This window comes from Esox lucius, chromosome 6 (genome assembly GCF_011004845.1).
Source record: "Esox lucius isolate fEsoLuc1 chromosome 6, fEsoLuc1.pri, whole genome shotgun sequence".
In the NCBI taxonomy this organism is placed as follows: domain Eukaryota; kingdom Metazoa; phylum Chordata; class Actinopteri; order Esociformes; family Esocidae; genus Esox; species Esox lucius.
The window spans coordinates 11,908,076-11,925,674 of NC_047574.1; the positions used below are offsets into that span (position 1 = coordinate 11,908,076).

The 17,599-nt window shown below is 42.1% G+C and overlaps 1 protein-coding gene across 25 annotated transcripts in view; it reads left to right on the top strand.

The window, feature by feature from the left end:
- Positions 1-17,599, top strand: part of kcnma1a (potassium large conductance calcium-activated channel, subfamily M, alpha member 1a) — a 189,418-nt gene that overhangs the window by 44,852 nt on the left and 126,967 nt on the right. For all 25 annotated transcript variants that reach the window (XM_034292747.1, XM_029120550.2, XM_029120535.2 and 22 more), the window contains exon 2: positions 9,042-9,212. In XM_034292747.1, coding sequence (XP_034148638.1) covers positions 9,042-9,212 — 171 coding nt within the window. The remainder of the gene's footprint in view (positions 1-9,041; positions 9,213-17,599) is intronic.

Here is a 17,599-nt window from a genome sequence, read left to right on the forward strand (position 1 = left end):
TTATTTTGGACTTTGATTGAATAATTTACTTTGTATACAAAGCACTTTGTACTGTATTTGCTCTTGTCTATAGACCAGAGTGGGCAGGGCACAATATCTATTTAACAATTTAACACCCCTGTTTTTTGTGACAGAACTGTTTGAGTTGAAATGTGATTTCCGTCCGGTTTTCCCCCCTTCTAGCCATGCTGGCCAATATGTGAGTCTCTCCCTCCCTCTCTTTATACTTTCTTCATCCCTCCATCTCTCTGTTTGATGTCACCAGTGTAAAAATAGCAGACGGATTCTCCCATGGCAGCAGTGTCTCTGTCCCTGAGGTGAGGCCTTGCAGGTCCGGCACTGCCACAGAAAGGTTATGTAGTTCTCTCTAATCTGTCCAGCCATCCATTTCTTCTCTCCATTATTCATTGGTTCCCATCTGCCAAACATGCACGCACGCACGCACGCACACACACACACACACACACAGACACACAGACACACACACACACAGGCAAAGGCCTCAGCTGAAGCTGGTTCAGCAGCTGTTTGGCTCAGGTGCTGTAGAAAGGATCAGAAAACCCTTGAAGGCTGCCTTTTGGAGGGACTCCTTGGAAAACACGATCAGGTTCTGTTGAAATATGATCGATAGTTGTTCTGTGGACTGACTGTGTTTGTACAGAATTATAAATTACTAATGGGAGACCGAAGCCGTGTGTGTGTGTTCCAAGATTTTACATAACTTATGTGACACAGTAGTTGTGTGTGCGAGTGTGTGTATGCGTGTGCAGTAACGTTACACACTGCTGCCTACATTATCAGGTCATACATAACTCCTACATGTATGCATGGATGATGGCCTATGAAGAACTCCTAATCCCTGTTTCCACTGCAGTCCTGGTTTGTGGACCAAATGCCACCCTATTCCCTATGCAGTGCACTAGAGTTGGCCAGGGCCCATTGAGAATAGGGTGGCATTTGGAAGACTGATGTGTTTTGTGGGGGTGTATGGACAGGAGACAGATAATGACATGGTGGCTAAGGCAGCCTTTCAGAAGGAGGTTATTGTTAGGGTAGAGAATGTGATTAGGAAAATGGCAGCTGTGGCCATGTAGGCTTATTAAGGAATATAATTCAATTTGAACTGGACAATCTTCTCCAAACAGACTCACACAGTACAGGCTCCTCTCTCTTCATCCTCCTTTCTCTTTGTGTGTGTGTGTATGTGTGCGTGTTTGCTGGAAACTATGGAGTCCACCCGGGGTTCAGTTAGTCTGCTGGTATGTATGTCTCTTCTCTTGCTTCATAATTCCTGGAATATGTCGTACTGGTACGCCGGCAGCCCGGAGTTCACTGTGAAACACTGGCATTATGAAGGAGCCAGGCCAATAGGGAAACCTGCTGTTCAGTTGTGTTCTGGGTATTTTCCACCTGTTTATCATACAAACTGTTGGACTCTCTTCATCCAAACACACTACTACTATAACTACTGCTTTATGGGGCCATTATACACTCACCTAAAGGATTATTAGGAACACCATACTAATACTGTGTTTGACCCCCTTTCACCTTCAGAACTGCCTTAATTCTACGTGGCATTGATTCAACAAGGTGCTGAAAGCATTCTTTAGAAATGTTGGCCTATAATGATAGGATAGCATCTTGCAGTTGATTTGTGGGATGCACATCCTGGGCACGAAGCTCCCGTTCCACCACATCCCAAAGATGCTCTATTGGGTTGAGATCTGGTGACTGTGGGGGCCATTTCAGTGCAGTGAACTCATTGTCATGTTCAAGAAACCAATTTGAAATGATTCGAGCTTTGTGACATGGTGCATTATCCTGCTGGAAGTAGGCATCAGAGGATGGGTACATGGTGGTCATAAAGGGATGGACATGGTCCGAAACAATGCTCAGGTAGGCCGTGGCATTTAAACAATGCACAATTGGCACTAAGGGGCCTAAAGTGTGCCAAGAAAACATCCCCCACACCATTACACCACCACCACCAGCCTGCACAGTGGTAACAAGGCATGATGGATCCATGTTCTCATTCTGTTTACGCCAAATTCTGACTCTACCATATGAATGTCTCAACAGAAATCGAGACTCATCAGACCAGGCAACATTCTTCCAGTCTTCAACTGTCCAATTTTGGTGAGCTGGTGCAAATTGTAGCCTCTTTTTCCTATTTGTAGTGGAGATGAGTGGTACCCGGTGGGGTCTTCTGCTGTTGTAGCCCATCCGCCTCAAGGTTGTGCGTGTTGTGGCTTCACAAATGCTTTGCTGCATACCTCGGTTTTAGTCAAAGTTGCTCTTCTATCAGCTTTAATCAGTCGGCCCATTCTCCTCTGACCTCTAGCATCAACAAGGCATTTTTGCCCCCACAGGACTGCCGCATACTGGATGTTTTTCCCTTTTCACAAATTTTTTTGTAAACCCTAGAAATGGTTGTGCGTGAAAATCCCAGTAATTGTGCAGATTGTGAAATACTCCGACCGGCCCGTCTGGCTCTAACAACCATGCCACGCTCAGAATTGCTTAAATCACCTTTCTTTCCCATTCTGACATTCAGTTTGGAGTTCAGGAGATTGTCTTGACCAGGACCACACCCCTAAATGCATTGAAGCAACTGCCATGTGATTGGAACAGGTGTTCCTAATAATCCTTTAGGTGAGTGTATGGGCTCAAATGTCTGCCAAATGTCTTGTGGGTAAATAAAGCGAATTGCACACCTGTAAATCACAATCCATACGACGGTTTTGCATTTTGTTGTTGTATTTTATAGATCTGTGAATGCGTGATTAAAGACTTGCATGAGCTAACAATTAGCATCTGTACAAATACAAATTGCAATTATTCCAAAATATTTACACATACACAACTTTAGAATTACTCATACTCCTTATTTATGCAGACAAATCACCAAATACAATTTGCGATTTACAGATACAACCCCTTTCACTTGAGTCCATTTCTGATGGGGGGGTCAAAGAAAATGACTGCGATAAAGATTTGCAAGTGCGTTAGACTTTCATACTTGTATTTCCTGAGTTGTGAATATTTTAGCAAATCGCTGTCTACTGATACAAATCACCTTCTACGGATACAAAACAGTTTCTATGGGTTTGCAAATCCACTGTGGCGTAAAATTAGTGCCAAATGTCAGCTGACTAAAAGTGACCAATGGGAATTTAGGAGAGGGGTAAACGTTTAGCTAATAGCTTCCATGCAGCTAGCGTGGAGTACATCCTGGGTTGCACGTCCATTTGATCCTGTAGCTGGTCTACAGGCACCGTTAATTGCTTTATTTCTCTTCACTGTTTCTGTCGATCCCTTCAGTCACCATGACTGTCTTGTCTCTCGTGTTTTCAGAGCTCTGACGTTGCAGACTACCAAAGGACAGACAAAGGCCCATTGCAATGGTACAGGGACTGAAGGATGTTAGCAAAACAAGATCTCAGCTCACATCACCCTGTAATTGGGGGAAACTGGAGAGTAGGCTGGCTTTTAGAGTTATTTGCTAGTTAAAATTCTCCAGGTAACATCTAATCTTAAACACTACTGTAAGTTGCTCTGTAAAATAGTGTCTGATAACTTACTCGGATATAGAAATGTGTACAGACTGATGGTGGGTGGGATGATGAATGCCAAATAAAAAGGGCCTTTCTGCTTAAATAAATTGGGTACTAACCAGACAAACTGTACAGTATTTATTTCAGTTTTTTTTGTCACTCACCTGTCTCGTAGTTGGCCATTCTTTACTCAACCTCTTTCCAGTTTAACTGCCTGGAGTCCTACACTCTGTCCTCAATTCTGGCCTTCAGTGTTCTGCATCACGATGTTACACTGTTGACCCTGACTGCTGAGAACACTACCGGGCTAAATATTTAAAGAAGCATGCCACTTATCCTTCTACTAATACCAAATATGCATCTGTGTATTTAAATATTCCTTAACATTACTTGGATACTGCATATCAGTCTCCAACACCCCCCACCTCAGTCCTTAGTTTTTATGCTGTAATAGTTTGTGCCGGGGGACAAGGGTCAGTCGGAATTCTGAGGTATCCTTTTGGATCTACGTAATGGCCAAGCCAATAACCGTGGTGTCCCGTTCAATCTTAAGAGAACCTAAGACCTTGGACTGTGTTTACCTGGCCTGATGTCTCCTTGTTGTCCCTGCTCAGAGTCCACCTGGTTGTGTTGCAGATCTACACAGTGATGGTTGGCCACCTGGTCACCCCTGTCTTTGTCCACCTGGTTGTGCAGCTGATTTGCTTAAAGACTCAGCCTACCTGTATTTACTGACACGCCAGTAATTGGAACATGCAGAAGTATTGGCCCATAAAGACCCACCCAACATAGGGTCTGCATTACAGTAATAAATCCTCTTGCTCTGATTTGTATTGGACACTGAGACAAACTTATAGCATGAATATTTGGAGGTAAAAAGGAAAGCCTCTGGGGACCAGCCTAACCCTCAACCAGTAAAATGTTTTATGTTCTAGTCCAGTTTGTTTATATGTCAGTCACATGAATGCCTGGACCTGTACACCACACAGTCATTTTGGGGTCATGGTTTTTACTTTAGAATCTAACATCAGTAACATTGTCAGACTGTGGAAGGACAGTTAAAACTCTCCAATTTGAATCCTGCCTCGGTCTGAAATAAAAGTACTTAGTGTGAAATGTCTTATTTACATTAGTGATGAAATTAAGAGCTTAATGTTGTTCACACTATATCACCTCATTAGTATATAAATATAAACTATGTTATTCAAAAACTTAATGTTAATTATCTATAAGATCTGGTACAAGTTAAAAACAGGTTTAGAATAGAAATAATGCCGGATGTTTCAGGTGTCTGGCTGATATACAATGTAAAGAAGTGTATCCAGGCGGTCTGTGTCACATTGAGCTTATGAACAGACCTTAGTTGTCACATATTGGTCATGTACACCACCTCTTCCATTTATTATTCAGAGAATGTAAGTAGGAATATTGAAGAATGACTCACCAACAAAAAGGTCATTCAAATAATTTTATTAAATATGGAAACATTAAATGCATGTCAAACACACATACAGACCACAAGTCCTATGGTAATGAATGTGGTAATGAATGTGGTAATGAATGTGCAGTTAATGTCTAGCCCTTGAATTGTAAATCGGTTAGGTCAGGGCTTTAACAAACATTCTCCTCAAGTAGCTAGCTGTCATACATCTTCCAATCACCTCTCCCTCCCTGAATGTTTATATGCTTACTCAAGGGGTATACTAAGAACTTTCAGCTGGGGAATTTAAAATGGCAACATTTCAGTTACCAGCCCAACACTAAATGAAAGGCTACCGCTCAGTTTCCCTACATGACTGGATGATACGAGCAGAGATCTTGTTTCACAGGTAGATAGTATTTGTAGTTTCCACCACCCCAGAGATATGAACTCCTTTTAGACCCAGTACCTGTAGCCTGCAGCATCAGAGCTCTGAATAAACAGACAGATGTCGTCATTGATGGGATGGACAGGAACAGTAAAGAGTTATTGACTAATTAACACACATGAAGAGAAGATTCTCATTCGCCAAGTAGATTGTTATTGAACGAGTTATTTTACCTGGTAAGCTGACTGAGAACATTCTCATTTAGAACAATAACCTGGGGAATAGTTATAATGAGAAGACTGGATGAATGTGCCCATTGGAGACTGATGATGATTAGGTACCAATGTTGTTTTGAGGCACATGGTTCAAAACCCACTCATACTATCAGTGCCATGGGACCTCTAGTGACCCTGTTTAACATCCCATCCAAAAGACAGCACAATGTTCAGAACACTTAAACCAAAGTCTGGTCACCCAAATAAGACCCTGCTTAGCTCGAGAGGCAAGCGAGCAATGGGATACAGAGAACTTCTATAGACAGTAGGAATGTCATGATTCTCGATACCCAATTCGATACCACGGTGAAAAACAAAATCACTTCAACACACTCCTTTTAATAGAAACATTTTGAACAAAAAAACAATAGTGTCATGTAGCCTCTGGCTGATACTGTGAAAGGAAAATTGAGATTTCAGTTCAGCTCAATTACTGTAAGAAAACAGCAGAGGACACACACACACACACACACACACACACACACACACAACTCAGAGTGCAAACAGTAAATTTACTGACATGGTGACTGACCATTAGACCAGAAATATTTATTTAAATCGCAATGGTTATATTTTGATGACAGATGACACAGACTGAACAGTAAGGACGGTAGTCTACTACTACGAGCTATGGTTACATTACGTTAGCCTTAACATGGTAGCCTTTAGCCATTGCAAGCGTCGTATGGAACATAGTTGGATAGGCTATGCAGCAATGTCAGCTGTCTCAAAGACAAATATTGGTAATGTGTATTTCAGGATAAGAATACAACAAGGATAACACTTTGGATACGTTGTTAATGTAACGTGAATTGAAACTCATGCACCTTGAATTATTTAAATAAACCTGGATGTTTTGTCTTTGAGGTGCTTATCGCAAGTTGGAAGTGTTTAGTCTTGAATGTTCAAAGGCACCGTATGCATACTGGTTTTTGCTAATGTATTACTCCCTGACCATTCGCCTCGAAAGCTAAGTACTTCCATAAACGACTCATATACTGTTTTTCGAGGCGGAACTGCAGCGGCACTTGCTGCCACCTGTCACGTGTTGGATCCCCGGTACCTACCGTAGTGTACAAAAACCAGTACCGTCATGTTTTCAGAATTGTGGCATCGACTTGGTACTGAAGTATCGGTATTTGTGACATCCCTAATAGACAGAACTTCAGGATGCCATTCTTATCATTCTCACAAGTATTCATGCAATCACTATCTGCTCTGCTGGACATTATTGCCTGCCACACCTCCAACGGTGTCTGTAGACCAGCTACAGAATCAAAGGGATGTGCAACCCAGGACGTCCTCCATGCTAGCTGCATGGAAGTCTAGATATTAGCTAAATGTTTACCCCTCCCCTAAAATCCCAGTGGTCAATTGTAGTCAGCTGACATTTGGCACTAATTTTATGCCACAGTAGATTTGCAAACCCATAGAAACTGTTTCGTATGCGTAGACAGCGATTTCCTAAAATATTTCACAAGTACAGATTATTTATTACACATTCACAACTCAGGAAATACAAGTATGCAAATCTAACGCACTTGCAAATCTTGATGGCAGTAATTTTCTTTGACCCCCCTATCAGAAATGAACGATCTCAAGTGAAAGGGGTTGTATCTGTAAATCGCGAAATGTCTTTTTATTTAGTGTTTTGTCTCCGTAAATGAGGGTAAAGGAGTTGTATGTCTAAGTTGTGTATGTGTAAATATCTTTTGAACAGTTGTAAAAAAATTTTTTTGTGGAAATGCAAATTGTTAGAATGTCTTTAATCACGCATTCACAGATCTTTAAATACAACTACGAAATGCAAAACCGTCGTGTGGATTGTGATTTACAGGTGTGCAAATCGCTTTATTTATCCACGAGATATTTGGCACTTATTTGAGTCCATACATTTGCAGATCTCTGCTGCGGTAGAAGTGTAGCAAAAGTCACGTGTAAAAAGAGTTGTAACTGATGACTTGTCCGTAGCATTTCTATATTCACAGATGTACGCATTTACAGATTCGTCTACACATTTACAAATCTCAATACACTTACAAATATTTTAACACATACAATTCTGATCACGCACATACAGTATCTGATTACACATTTGCAGATTCCTGTACACATTCACAGAACTAGGTGCGCATTTACAGATTATTTTACGCACACACGGATTGAGATACAGTTACACAACTCTCCACACACACGTGTAAATAGTTTTGCTACAATAATGCCCCCATACTCTGTTGGCTGTCCAGGGCAGACCCACGTTACAACACTCTGAATTTTTTCTAACACTTGACGTGCTTTATTGAGCTTCGCCTGGCTTGACCAACCAATAGGAAATTCCGAACACTTCAAACTAAGTCCACTTGATAGTCAAGGCAGAAGCAAGCGAACGCTCTACTGAAAGATTTCGAATGTAGTTTGAACCCGGAGTGGAAGAGCGGTGCTTGTGGTTGATAATGAAAGAGGAACTAATACACGTGTGCCTCGCCGTAACGTGAGCCAGTTTCCTTGGAAGGGGATAGGGCAGCTAGCCAGAGCTTAGAATGTTTTTGGAGTGCCAGGGATTCTCTGCCATGCCATTTATTGGGCTACACCCAATTGTTTATGGGCCTAGCAGTGACGCAGGCTAACCTTTACTCTACCTCACCAAGCTGCGTGTATGTGTGTTTGCGGCGTGTGATAATGGCCGAGGGGGATACAGATGAAGTGTTTGTCAAAGGAAATACTATTAGGGTGAGTGCGCATAGCTGCGTACGTACAGTAGCACTGGGGAGGTATTACAATGTGCTCACTCATTCAGAAGACTGAGGGTCCCGGCCAGGGTCTTAATGAAAACACCAGTGTTATGCTGTCATATGCTATATCCAAGGACGACCATGTGTGCAAAAGGCTACTGAGTGACCGTGCACAAACCTCATATAGCAAAGGCATGTGACCATATAAAAAGTGGTGTGTGTGTGTGTGTGTGTGTGTGTGTGTGTGTGTGTGTGTATGTATGTGTCTTTAGTCCTTGGGCTGACATGCTATAGTGTTCTCTCCATTACACACCACTGTCTTTAGGGACTCAGGTGATTGACACCTTGGACCTCTCACTGTAATGCATATCCAGTGTCAGTCATATGGTCATGTATTAATTAGGTTGATTCTATGAATACTTTAGAGGTCACTCCATCAAGATATACAGTACAGAACCATGCAGGCCTCTGTCTCTGCTGGCACGTGGTGTTAATGCTCTGCTGGAACATTGCGGATGAACATACTATAATATAGAAAGCAGCTGTGGTGATTCCCTTTATAATAATATCATGTTTACATAATGTGTCATTAACGCCCTGCTTCCTCACTCTCTCCCACAACACTCTACCCCTATTTCCCTTGAACTCCCTTTCCCTCCCTTTTTCTTTCAGGAGGCCCAGAAGGTGAATAACCCTGCTAATAGTCAGGCAGCAGACGGGACGCCTAAGGGTCCTGATGATAAAGACGAGGTGGTCCCGGCCAGCGAAGTGGGATGGATGACCTCTGTGAAGGATTGGGCCGGGGTCATGATATCAGCACAGACACTCACGGGAAGAGTCCTGGTAGGTACCCACTGCATGCGTGTGTGTGTGTGTGTGTGTGTGTGTGTGTGTGTGTGTGTGTGTTTGTGTGGTGGGGGGGCATCTGTGGTTGCACACAGGAAGCATGCTAGGTTTCTAAGAAATCCATAATAGGTTGTTGAATGTCTATAATTCCTTGATAATCCTCAATCTGAGTTGACTCCAGCTGGCATTGTATTCTAGAAGTTCTGGATTGTTGCATTTGGTCCAATTGGTTGTAAAAGGTATGGTTCTATCTGCTGGCTCCATCCAGTCATATTGATTCTAACAGGTGTAGCTCTATATTCTTATACAGTCCAGTTGGTTCCAACAACTACTGTACGATGTATGGTATAGCTCGGTCCAGTCTGGTTAGTAATTTTTTTTTGTTGAAGATTTGAAGTCTGTATTCCAGCACTTTTGATTTCAAATGTTACAAAGACTGTGGGGTTAAAATCCAGACTGTCAGATTTAATTTGACTTTTTTTTTATCCAAATAAAATGAACCATTTATTCAAATCTAAATCTCCAATTTAGATTTGTCAGACCACAGGACAGTTTTCCACTTTGCCACAGTCCATCTAAAATGAAATCCAGACCAGAGAATGCACTGGCCTTTCTGGATGTTGTTTATGTATGGTTTCTTCTTTGCATGGTAGAGTTTTAACTTTTGTTAAACATTGGTTTACAGAAGTGTTCCTGAGCCCGTGCAGGGATGTCCACTACAGAATCGTGTCTGTTTTTAATACATTGCTGCCTGAAGATCACAGAAATTACTCCAGATTCTCTGAATCTTTTGATGATCTTGTGTACCGTAGAATTATCTTTTAATACCCAGTATTGTTGTGGAAAGGGGGTTGTATGTGGCACTAATGCACCCTTTAATATCGGTGTTTGGCCAATGCCCCAGGGAGAACCACCTGGCTGGGGCTGACAAATGGGGCCCTTGAACATAGCCCAGCTGCTACCATTGAATGCAGCATGGCTGCTACATCTTGATGAGGCACACCTGCTCTCAATCAGGCTTCATCAGGGGGTGGATTAAAGGGACCTAGAAAGCAGCTCTGGGCAGCAGTGGAAGAAGAGGAAAGAGGATGCAGGAATCTGCCCTGCAGGTTTTACGCTTATGTTTTATTTAACTTTTGTCTGCCAATTTTGTCTGCCAAAATGAATGCTCTCCAGGCCCCAGTAGGGATGGGAAACTGAGGCTTTCTGAACCATTAGGCTTATTTCGAAAGAAACGCTTCATTGCATGAAGCTTTCCAACACAGTGCACATCAGGGACATCTGCTGGACAGAATGTAGTATGACATGTTTGATTTAGACGTATGTGAATTCGAAGTAATGGCAAGGATTAAATAAATATAGAAGACCATTGAAAACGGTACCCTCAATAAAACAGGAATTTGTGGAGGAAGAAAGCTGACATTTTGCGTTCAACAAAATTGTATTACCCGCAACAGGAAGAATCAAACCCATGACCATGTAAACAGCGGTCTGGAATAGTATGGTTGGGCCAGTATTTGGTTGGGCATAGATTTGGTATTTGGTTCCCTGTGGGGTATTGTGTTCCCGTTTAAAAAGAAGTTTCGGGAGTCATCGCTCACGTGTTATACTAAAATATATTTCAGTTTTGGTCGCATTCATATATTTTGAATAATGATTGAGCCGTTTTAGGCCAAAAAAATGCCCTTATGTTTTAGTCACATTTTAGGTCATTATCAGTTATTTGGTCATTAACCAATAGAAGCCTAAACATATCACCATATCAAATAAGGCTTATGGGACATATCATAATGTTTCACGTGCAGTGTTGATATTGGCTACAATTAGGCCTATTAATAAAGTTTAAGTGCAGCGTTGTGCAAATTATGGAAGCGTGAAATATCAGATGTGTGATTAGCCAGTGGAAAATGCGTAATGCACATATGTAATTGTTTGCGCTGTTTAATTCAGATGGATGGAAACATCAGTTTGAAAAGTGAGAACAAGGGGAGAACAGAAAATGTAATATGTTGATAGTTAACAAATTGTGGGTATACCCACATTTCCAGGCATCACACCACAGTATTTGCCTGTGCGTATATATTGGGATGATGCACTTTCAGATGTCTTTTGATCACTTCTGAAAGTGCATCATGAAAAAAAACCCACTGAGAACCTGTTTTTCCAAAATCCTCCTTATCAACTATGGTAGTTAAATAAGACTATTGTCACAAAGAGAGCCTCATTTTTGTCAACCAAAATGAAAAGTATTTTCTATAGTCTAGTCCAGGGGTAATCCAATCTGGTCCTCCAAGCCAGCTCCACTCCATTTCTTCACTGCCAGCCTCTATTTAGGGACTTATTCAGGCTTAAGACATCAGGTGGGTCCAATTAATGATGAGGCAAAAAAGAAAACCAGCAGGTGCCGACTCTTGTAGGGTAAAATCTGAATACCCCTGGTCTAGTCAATTTCCACTGAAAAATAGGCAGGCCTGTTTTACAAATATTTTCATCACTATTTTTGTGGATGTAATGAACAGTGTCATACACACAGGCTATTCTCCACTGCTCTCAACTCCATAATCATATTACCCTTTCCAAGAACCTAGCCAAGCAACACTTCTCAAATTAGCCTACGTTCTCTTTTGTATGACTCTCAAGTAATAGCTCACCAATACTGAATTATTCTCTTGAATGACTCTCAAATTACTTTCTTGTGACTACTATCAAATTACTAGCTCTATTTTATGAATCTCTTGACTAGGAATGTCACGATACCAGAAGTTTAGTAGTCAATAGCAATACCAGTGAAATTCCACGATTCTCGATACACTACATCGAAACAATCGAGCTTGGAAAACTGAACGGCGCTTCTGAGCTTTTCGTTCATTCGTCCTTTCCCTAGGCCCTAGTTAACTGGCGTGGTGTCTGTTCCCTGTCCCTCGCCCTGTTACAATACCAACCTGTTGATTTTGCCAGTGATGTTTTGGGTCTCTTTGATTTATTCTGAGTCATCTGCATCAAATTGGCACGCTTGATTTGCATTGATACTTAGTATCAACACCGGACATAGACCCCCATGTGCACTGATACCAACAAACACATCTGCCTAATAGGAAACAGCTGGGAAGCAAATTATCCCAATCAGTTTTGGAGCCTTGAATAAGGTGTACCAAACGTGTTGCACTGTTCAAATGGTTAATGTCTGCGCTTGTTGGTTCTAGCAGATGTAGTTCTAAAGTCTAGCATAGCTCTGTCATGTTGATTCTAATATGAGCTGGAAAGTTCTACGGTTGTGCGTGCGTTTGCGCGCATGCGTGCATGTTTTCTTGAGAATGACGGGGCATTATGCCGTGTTTGTGTAGTAGGTTGGATGTTTTCACTGTGTCTTTTCTCTTGTTTTGACTTAAAGCCTTTGTCTCCACACTTCCCGTCTCTTTCCCTGGGCTAGACATCGCCGTTGCTGGTCTTTCCTCCCCCTGGCATTCTGTGCTGTTCAGCTTATTTCTGCTCTGAGTCTTCAGCTGCTCCCCAAATAAAATCCCTGCAGATATTATGCCTGTCATTTATATTACGTCAGAGTGTGTGATGTCAGACAACTCTGTAGATTTACCCCAAAATAGAACTGTGTTACTGACTTATTAAATTGGCATGTAGGTGTTAGTGGGATTCATTCTCCATTTTCCAGATTGGGGTGTTTTTGTGAATTAATTTCACAAACTGTTTTTTTTTGTTTGTGTTGAACAAAATTGTAAAAAGAATGAAAATGTGTTGTGGATATCTTTTGTGTCGATACTGAATGAAAACACTTGTCACCCCAAAAATATAAATTCTCCCTTGAATTTGTACTCATTATTGTAAATATACTGTATATAAGTAATTCGGCCAGTTTAAAATTCAAAATAAATAAATAACAATAACTATAACTGGTAACAAAAAATCTAAGTAAAAAAACTGACCTATTCATGTTTATTAAAATCTGAATTAATATTAATAATGATCAATGTAAAAGCATTGAAAGGGTTGTTTCATGTACCCCTGATGTCCGGTTCTTGGCTGGAGTAGAACCTGATCTGGTCAGTGGTGTGGGTTGCGGTCACTCTTTGTGCCTGGAGGACTAAAGCTCCTCCCCCGTTCTGTACACCAGTCAAGCTGAAACACTGTCATTAATACTTGGCGTCCGACGTCGGCAACGCCCCCACAACCACCACCCCACAACCAGACACTGACCAAATACTCTGAACACCAGGGCTTAGACAGTGGGTAGAGGATAAGAGTGGGGGAAGGGGGGGAGGTATGGGGCGGAGTCGCCGGGGGTGTAGTGGGGTAATTAGCGGATGATGAATGTGTCTGGGCAGGGGTGGAATAATATATCTGGACCGATGCGATTTTCTCTGCTTCAAACCGGGCGGTTGAATACCTCTTACGGAGCGAGGAAACTCAGAATGTATTTGTTCTGTACTGCATATTATCAATCATTGAAAGTGCAAGCCCTGTTATTAGACATTACGAAGGCTCATACATACTTGTGACAGCTTATTGTCAGTTTTGTTGTTTTGGCTCTGTACTCCAGCACATTGGATTTTGTAATGAAACATTAATGAGTTAAAATTTGAGGGTATTTGCATCCATGAGTTGTAAAGGGTGTAGGAATTTACTGCCCTTTTTATACGTAGTCCCTCCATATTGGGGGACCCAATAGGATTTGGACAAGTTAACATTGGTTGGTTCCGTTCCATGATTTGCATGAAGTCTCCCACCCATACACATCACTAGATGCTGGGTATCTTCCCTGGGGATGCTCTGCCAGGCCTCCACAGCAGACACCTTCACTTCCTGTTTCTTTCTGGGCATCTTTGTCTTCTGTCTTGGATTCAGCTAATGTAAAGCACACTCAGTTGGATACATGTTGTATCATTACCAAGAAAATTACTCTTTTTGGCCATGGAATGCTCCTTGGTTGCGTTAATGGTTTGCTTGGGGTCGTTATCCTCCTACAAGGTGATATGCCGTCAAATGGGTTTTGAAGCATTTGGTTGGATCTGAGACCAGATTTTTCCCTTCAGAATGCATTCTGCTGTTGTAGTCAGCAGTTACATCACCAGTGAAGACAAGAGAGCCAGTTCCAGGGCCAGCACTGTATATCCCCCCCTCATTTTGACCCCTTCCCACTTTCTTTAAATCCAGTTATATCGATGACCCTGTCTCATCTCAACTTCCAGTGGATTTGGGACAGCTTACGTTTAAGTCAAGTTTTCGCGGCCAAACCATTCTGCTTTTAAGGCTGTTGTTGGTGCTATGAAGACTGCCATAGAACATAGCATAATTTGGTACAGTAGGCGTATGATAAAGATGCTTTAGTGGTCAGGAAGACAGCTGGTGTTTCGGGACTTGGAACGTTGACCAATAAAACCACACAAAACTATAAAACTGTCCACCTTAAAAGTTATACTGTTCATACTTTGTGAGATATGTGTTCATCACGCCTACTTAGAATTTGCTTCGAGTTTGTTCTCAGATCCTAGGCTTGAATCGCCATAGAGACAGATGCTCCTGAAGGAAGCTGTCAATTTAGTAAATGAGTTTAGCTTTCATCACTTCTTCTTAGCTGTTTTGCTGCTGACGTGGATACATCTCCCTTTCATATCTTCCTCTGCTGGATGTGTCTGCGAGATTGTGTTTGTGTTCAGTGTGAGTGTTTTATGGAGCGAGAGAGACTAATAAATACCTCCTGTCTAAAGTAGTTGACTGATATTGGGTAGAAATGAGGCATTGTCTTTCATTGAGGAGTTACTCTGCAAATAGATCTCTCAGTAGAACGCCTCAGGTGATTTGTGCTACTTCTGACATCGTCCAGGTTTCTGCACCATTCCGTATGGTTGCTAATGAATACTTTAATGATATTCATGGGAATGCACTCTAAATGCTTATGTGTGTGTGTGTGTGTGTGTGTGTGTGTGTGTAGGTGGTGCTCTAGGACTCATCAGCTCCATTTTGCGGCTCAAATCTGTGAACAGCATCCATGTACACTCAGCCTGTTGCCATGCTACCGTGGCAACCGCAGTCAATCTGATCTTGCAGGACAGGGTTACACACACAGGTGGTTTAACTCAGTGACATGACAGGGCAGTTAAAACTTCTGATACTTCTGTGTGGAGCTTTACCTCTGTCTCTCCGTGACAGTTTGGCTGCTGTTAAAGTGGGCCCTTGGGTTTAGTTAACTAATTACCAGGGGGATCTTAATCTACCTATCACAGGTTGGCCCCAATGGTGTGTGTGTGTGTGTGTGTGTCTTTATCAGAGGTGAGAAAAGGTTGTTTGTGATCTGGCCTCATGAGATGGCGTTGAAGTAGACATTGACTTATGGGAAGGGACTTTTGAGTACATATCCATCCAAAGTGCCATGCAATTACATCAGCTTTGTGTTGCCAGCCAAATGCCTTTATTTTAGATGGAGCTGTGTGTGTGTTTGTGCGGGTTGGGGGTCTTTTGGGAGGGGTGTGTGTGTGTAGTCTTAATGGGAGCCAATATTCAGGCTGAATCACTGAAACCCATTACAGCTCATCACATCAATCTAACATGGTAGCTACAGAGAGCAGGTGCAGACCCTCCTGTGTGTGTTTGTTTGTGTGTGTGTTTGTTTGTGTGATCACCCAACAGAGACAGATGACATGCAATATATGATTAGGCTCGGGAAATTATGTATTATTGGCTGAAAGCAGCCCTTTCTCGTAAATAAACACAAACACACACAAAACACATTTTTAACAGAAGGAAACAGTACAGGACCCACCTGAATGTTGTCCAGCAGACATTTCCTTCCCTTTTGCCTTCTGTTTGACGACAACAAGGTTTTGCTTGGAGGAAAAAAAACACCACTGAGGTGCTCTCCGAACGTTGGCGGTGACTCTAATTTTGAGTGACAGGAAGTAGAATTTCCTACAATTCCACTCAGTCATGGCAAATTAGTTTAGTAGAATTAGATCGGATTCCGATCTCAAATTATTTATAATCGCTATTCTCAATAATGGCCAGTTATATTTCCACCAGCAAGTTCATAATTTTTTGAAGGCCTCAGGGTAAACCTGAGTGTTAAGCTAATGCATTCTGGGAAATGTAATTCCTTCTTGCATTCTCCCATTTCATCAAGGGTGAACTTCCAAGAGCACTTGTCAGAACATACTCTCTACTATGGGAGAACGCAGAACACCTACAATCTGTTACTTATGAAGCATACTTTGTCAGGAAACCACATATCATCATCCTCTTCAGCACAGCTGGTTGTGTCCAGCGTCATTGTGGACAGACGGCTAGCTTCAGGCACTTCTCATTGTTCTGCTGGCTAGCTACCGAAGTAAATACCATGAAGATGTGTCCAGTGTCGGCAGTAATATGATCCATGTTTACTTTACAGTGGGTCGTGTAAACTTAACAGTGTTGTGTGCTCAGAGAAGATGACGGATGACCAAGTGACAAACTCACTTTTCTATAGCTGTGGCCCTGATTTACTGTAGCTTCACAGGTGAGACAGCCGTGCGATGCAGGGTGCTATGCTGCCGGCTCCATTCCTGATGACCCCTGTTATTACGGAGATGACCCACTGGTTACCAAGAGGTTGCCAACGTGATGGTTACATGAATCCATCACCACAGGGGTAAATTAAATCTGAGCCAAAATCGGCGTCTTGGGAAGAGCTCGTCCCAGAGCCGTTTGAAGAATGAGCATATACACATTTGAATTTCATTTAAAATGACACAAATCCTAGATTACACTAGGCAGAGTATTCCGAGGTTATTCAAATATTAAAGAGATGGGTTGAGTGCTACCTACAGGCATCCGTCTTCCACTCTCCCCCTTTCTCTTTTATCTTGTCCGTCTTTCTCTTTCCCTCACGGTGTCTCTTGCCTTATTTAATTGTACGGAAACAATACATTTATATCAAGGAATATATCCTTTCTATTATTGATTTATTCCTCTATCTCTCTCTTGCGACTATTAATGGAACTCTGCAGGACCAGACTGCATGCAGAACTAGGTCAAGGCAGACATCTTTCTTGATGGCAGGGGTAGGCAACTCCTGGAGGGCCAAAACACTTGGTTTTCATGCTCTGCTTCTATCCAGAGATGAACTTAACCTAGGACATCAGAGGAGTACAGTTAACTAGCAGTTAGAAATAAAACCAGAAGCTTTATGGGGTCTTAGATAATAGTAAACGTTTGAGGTCATGACTTCTTCCTAGCCCAATCTATTTCCTTTCTGTCTCTCTCTCTCTTTCTGTGCATCTCTCTTTCTGTGTCTCTGTGTGTATCTCTCTCTGTGTGTATCTCTCTCTGTGTGTATTTCTCTCTGTGTGTATCTCTCTCTCTGTGTGTATCTCTCTCTCTGTGTCTCTCTCTCTCTCTGT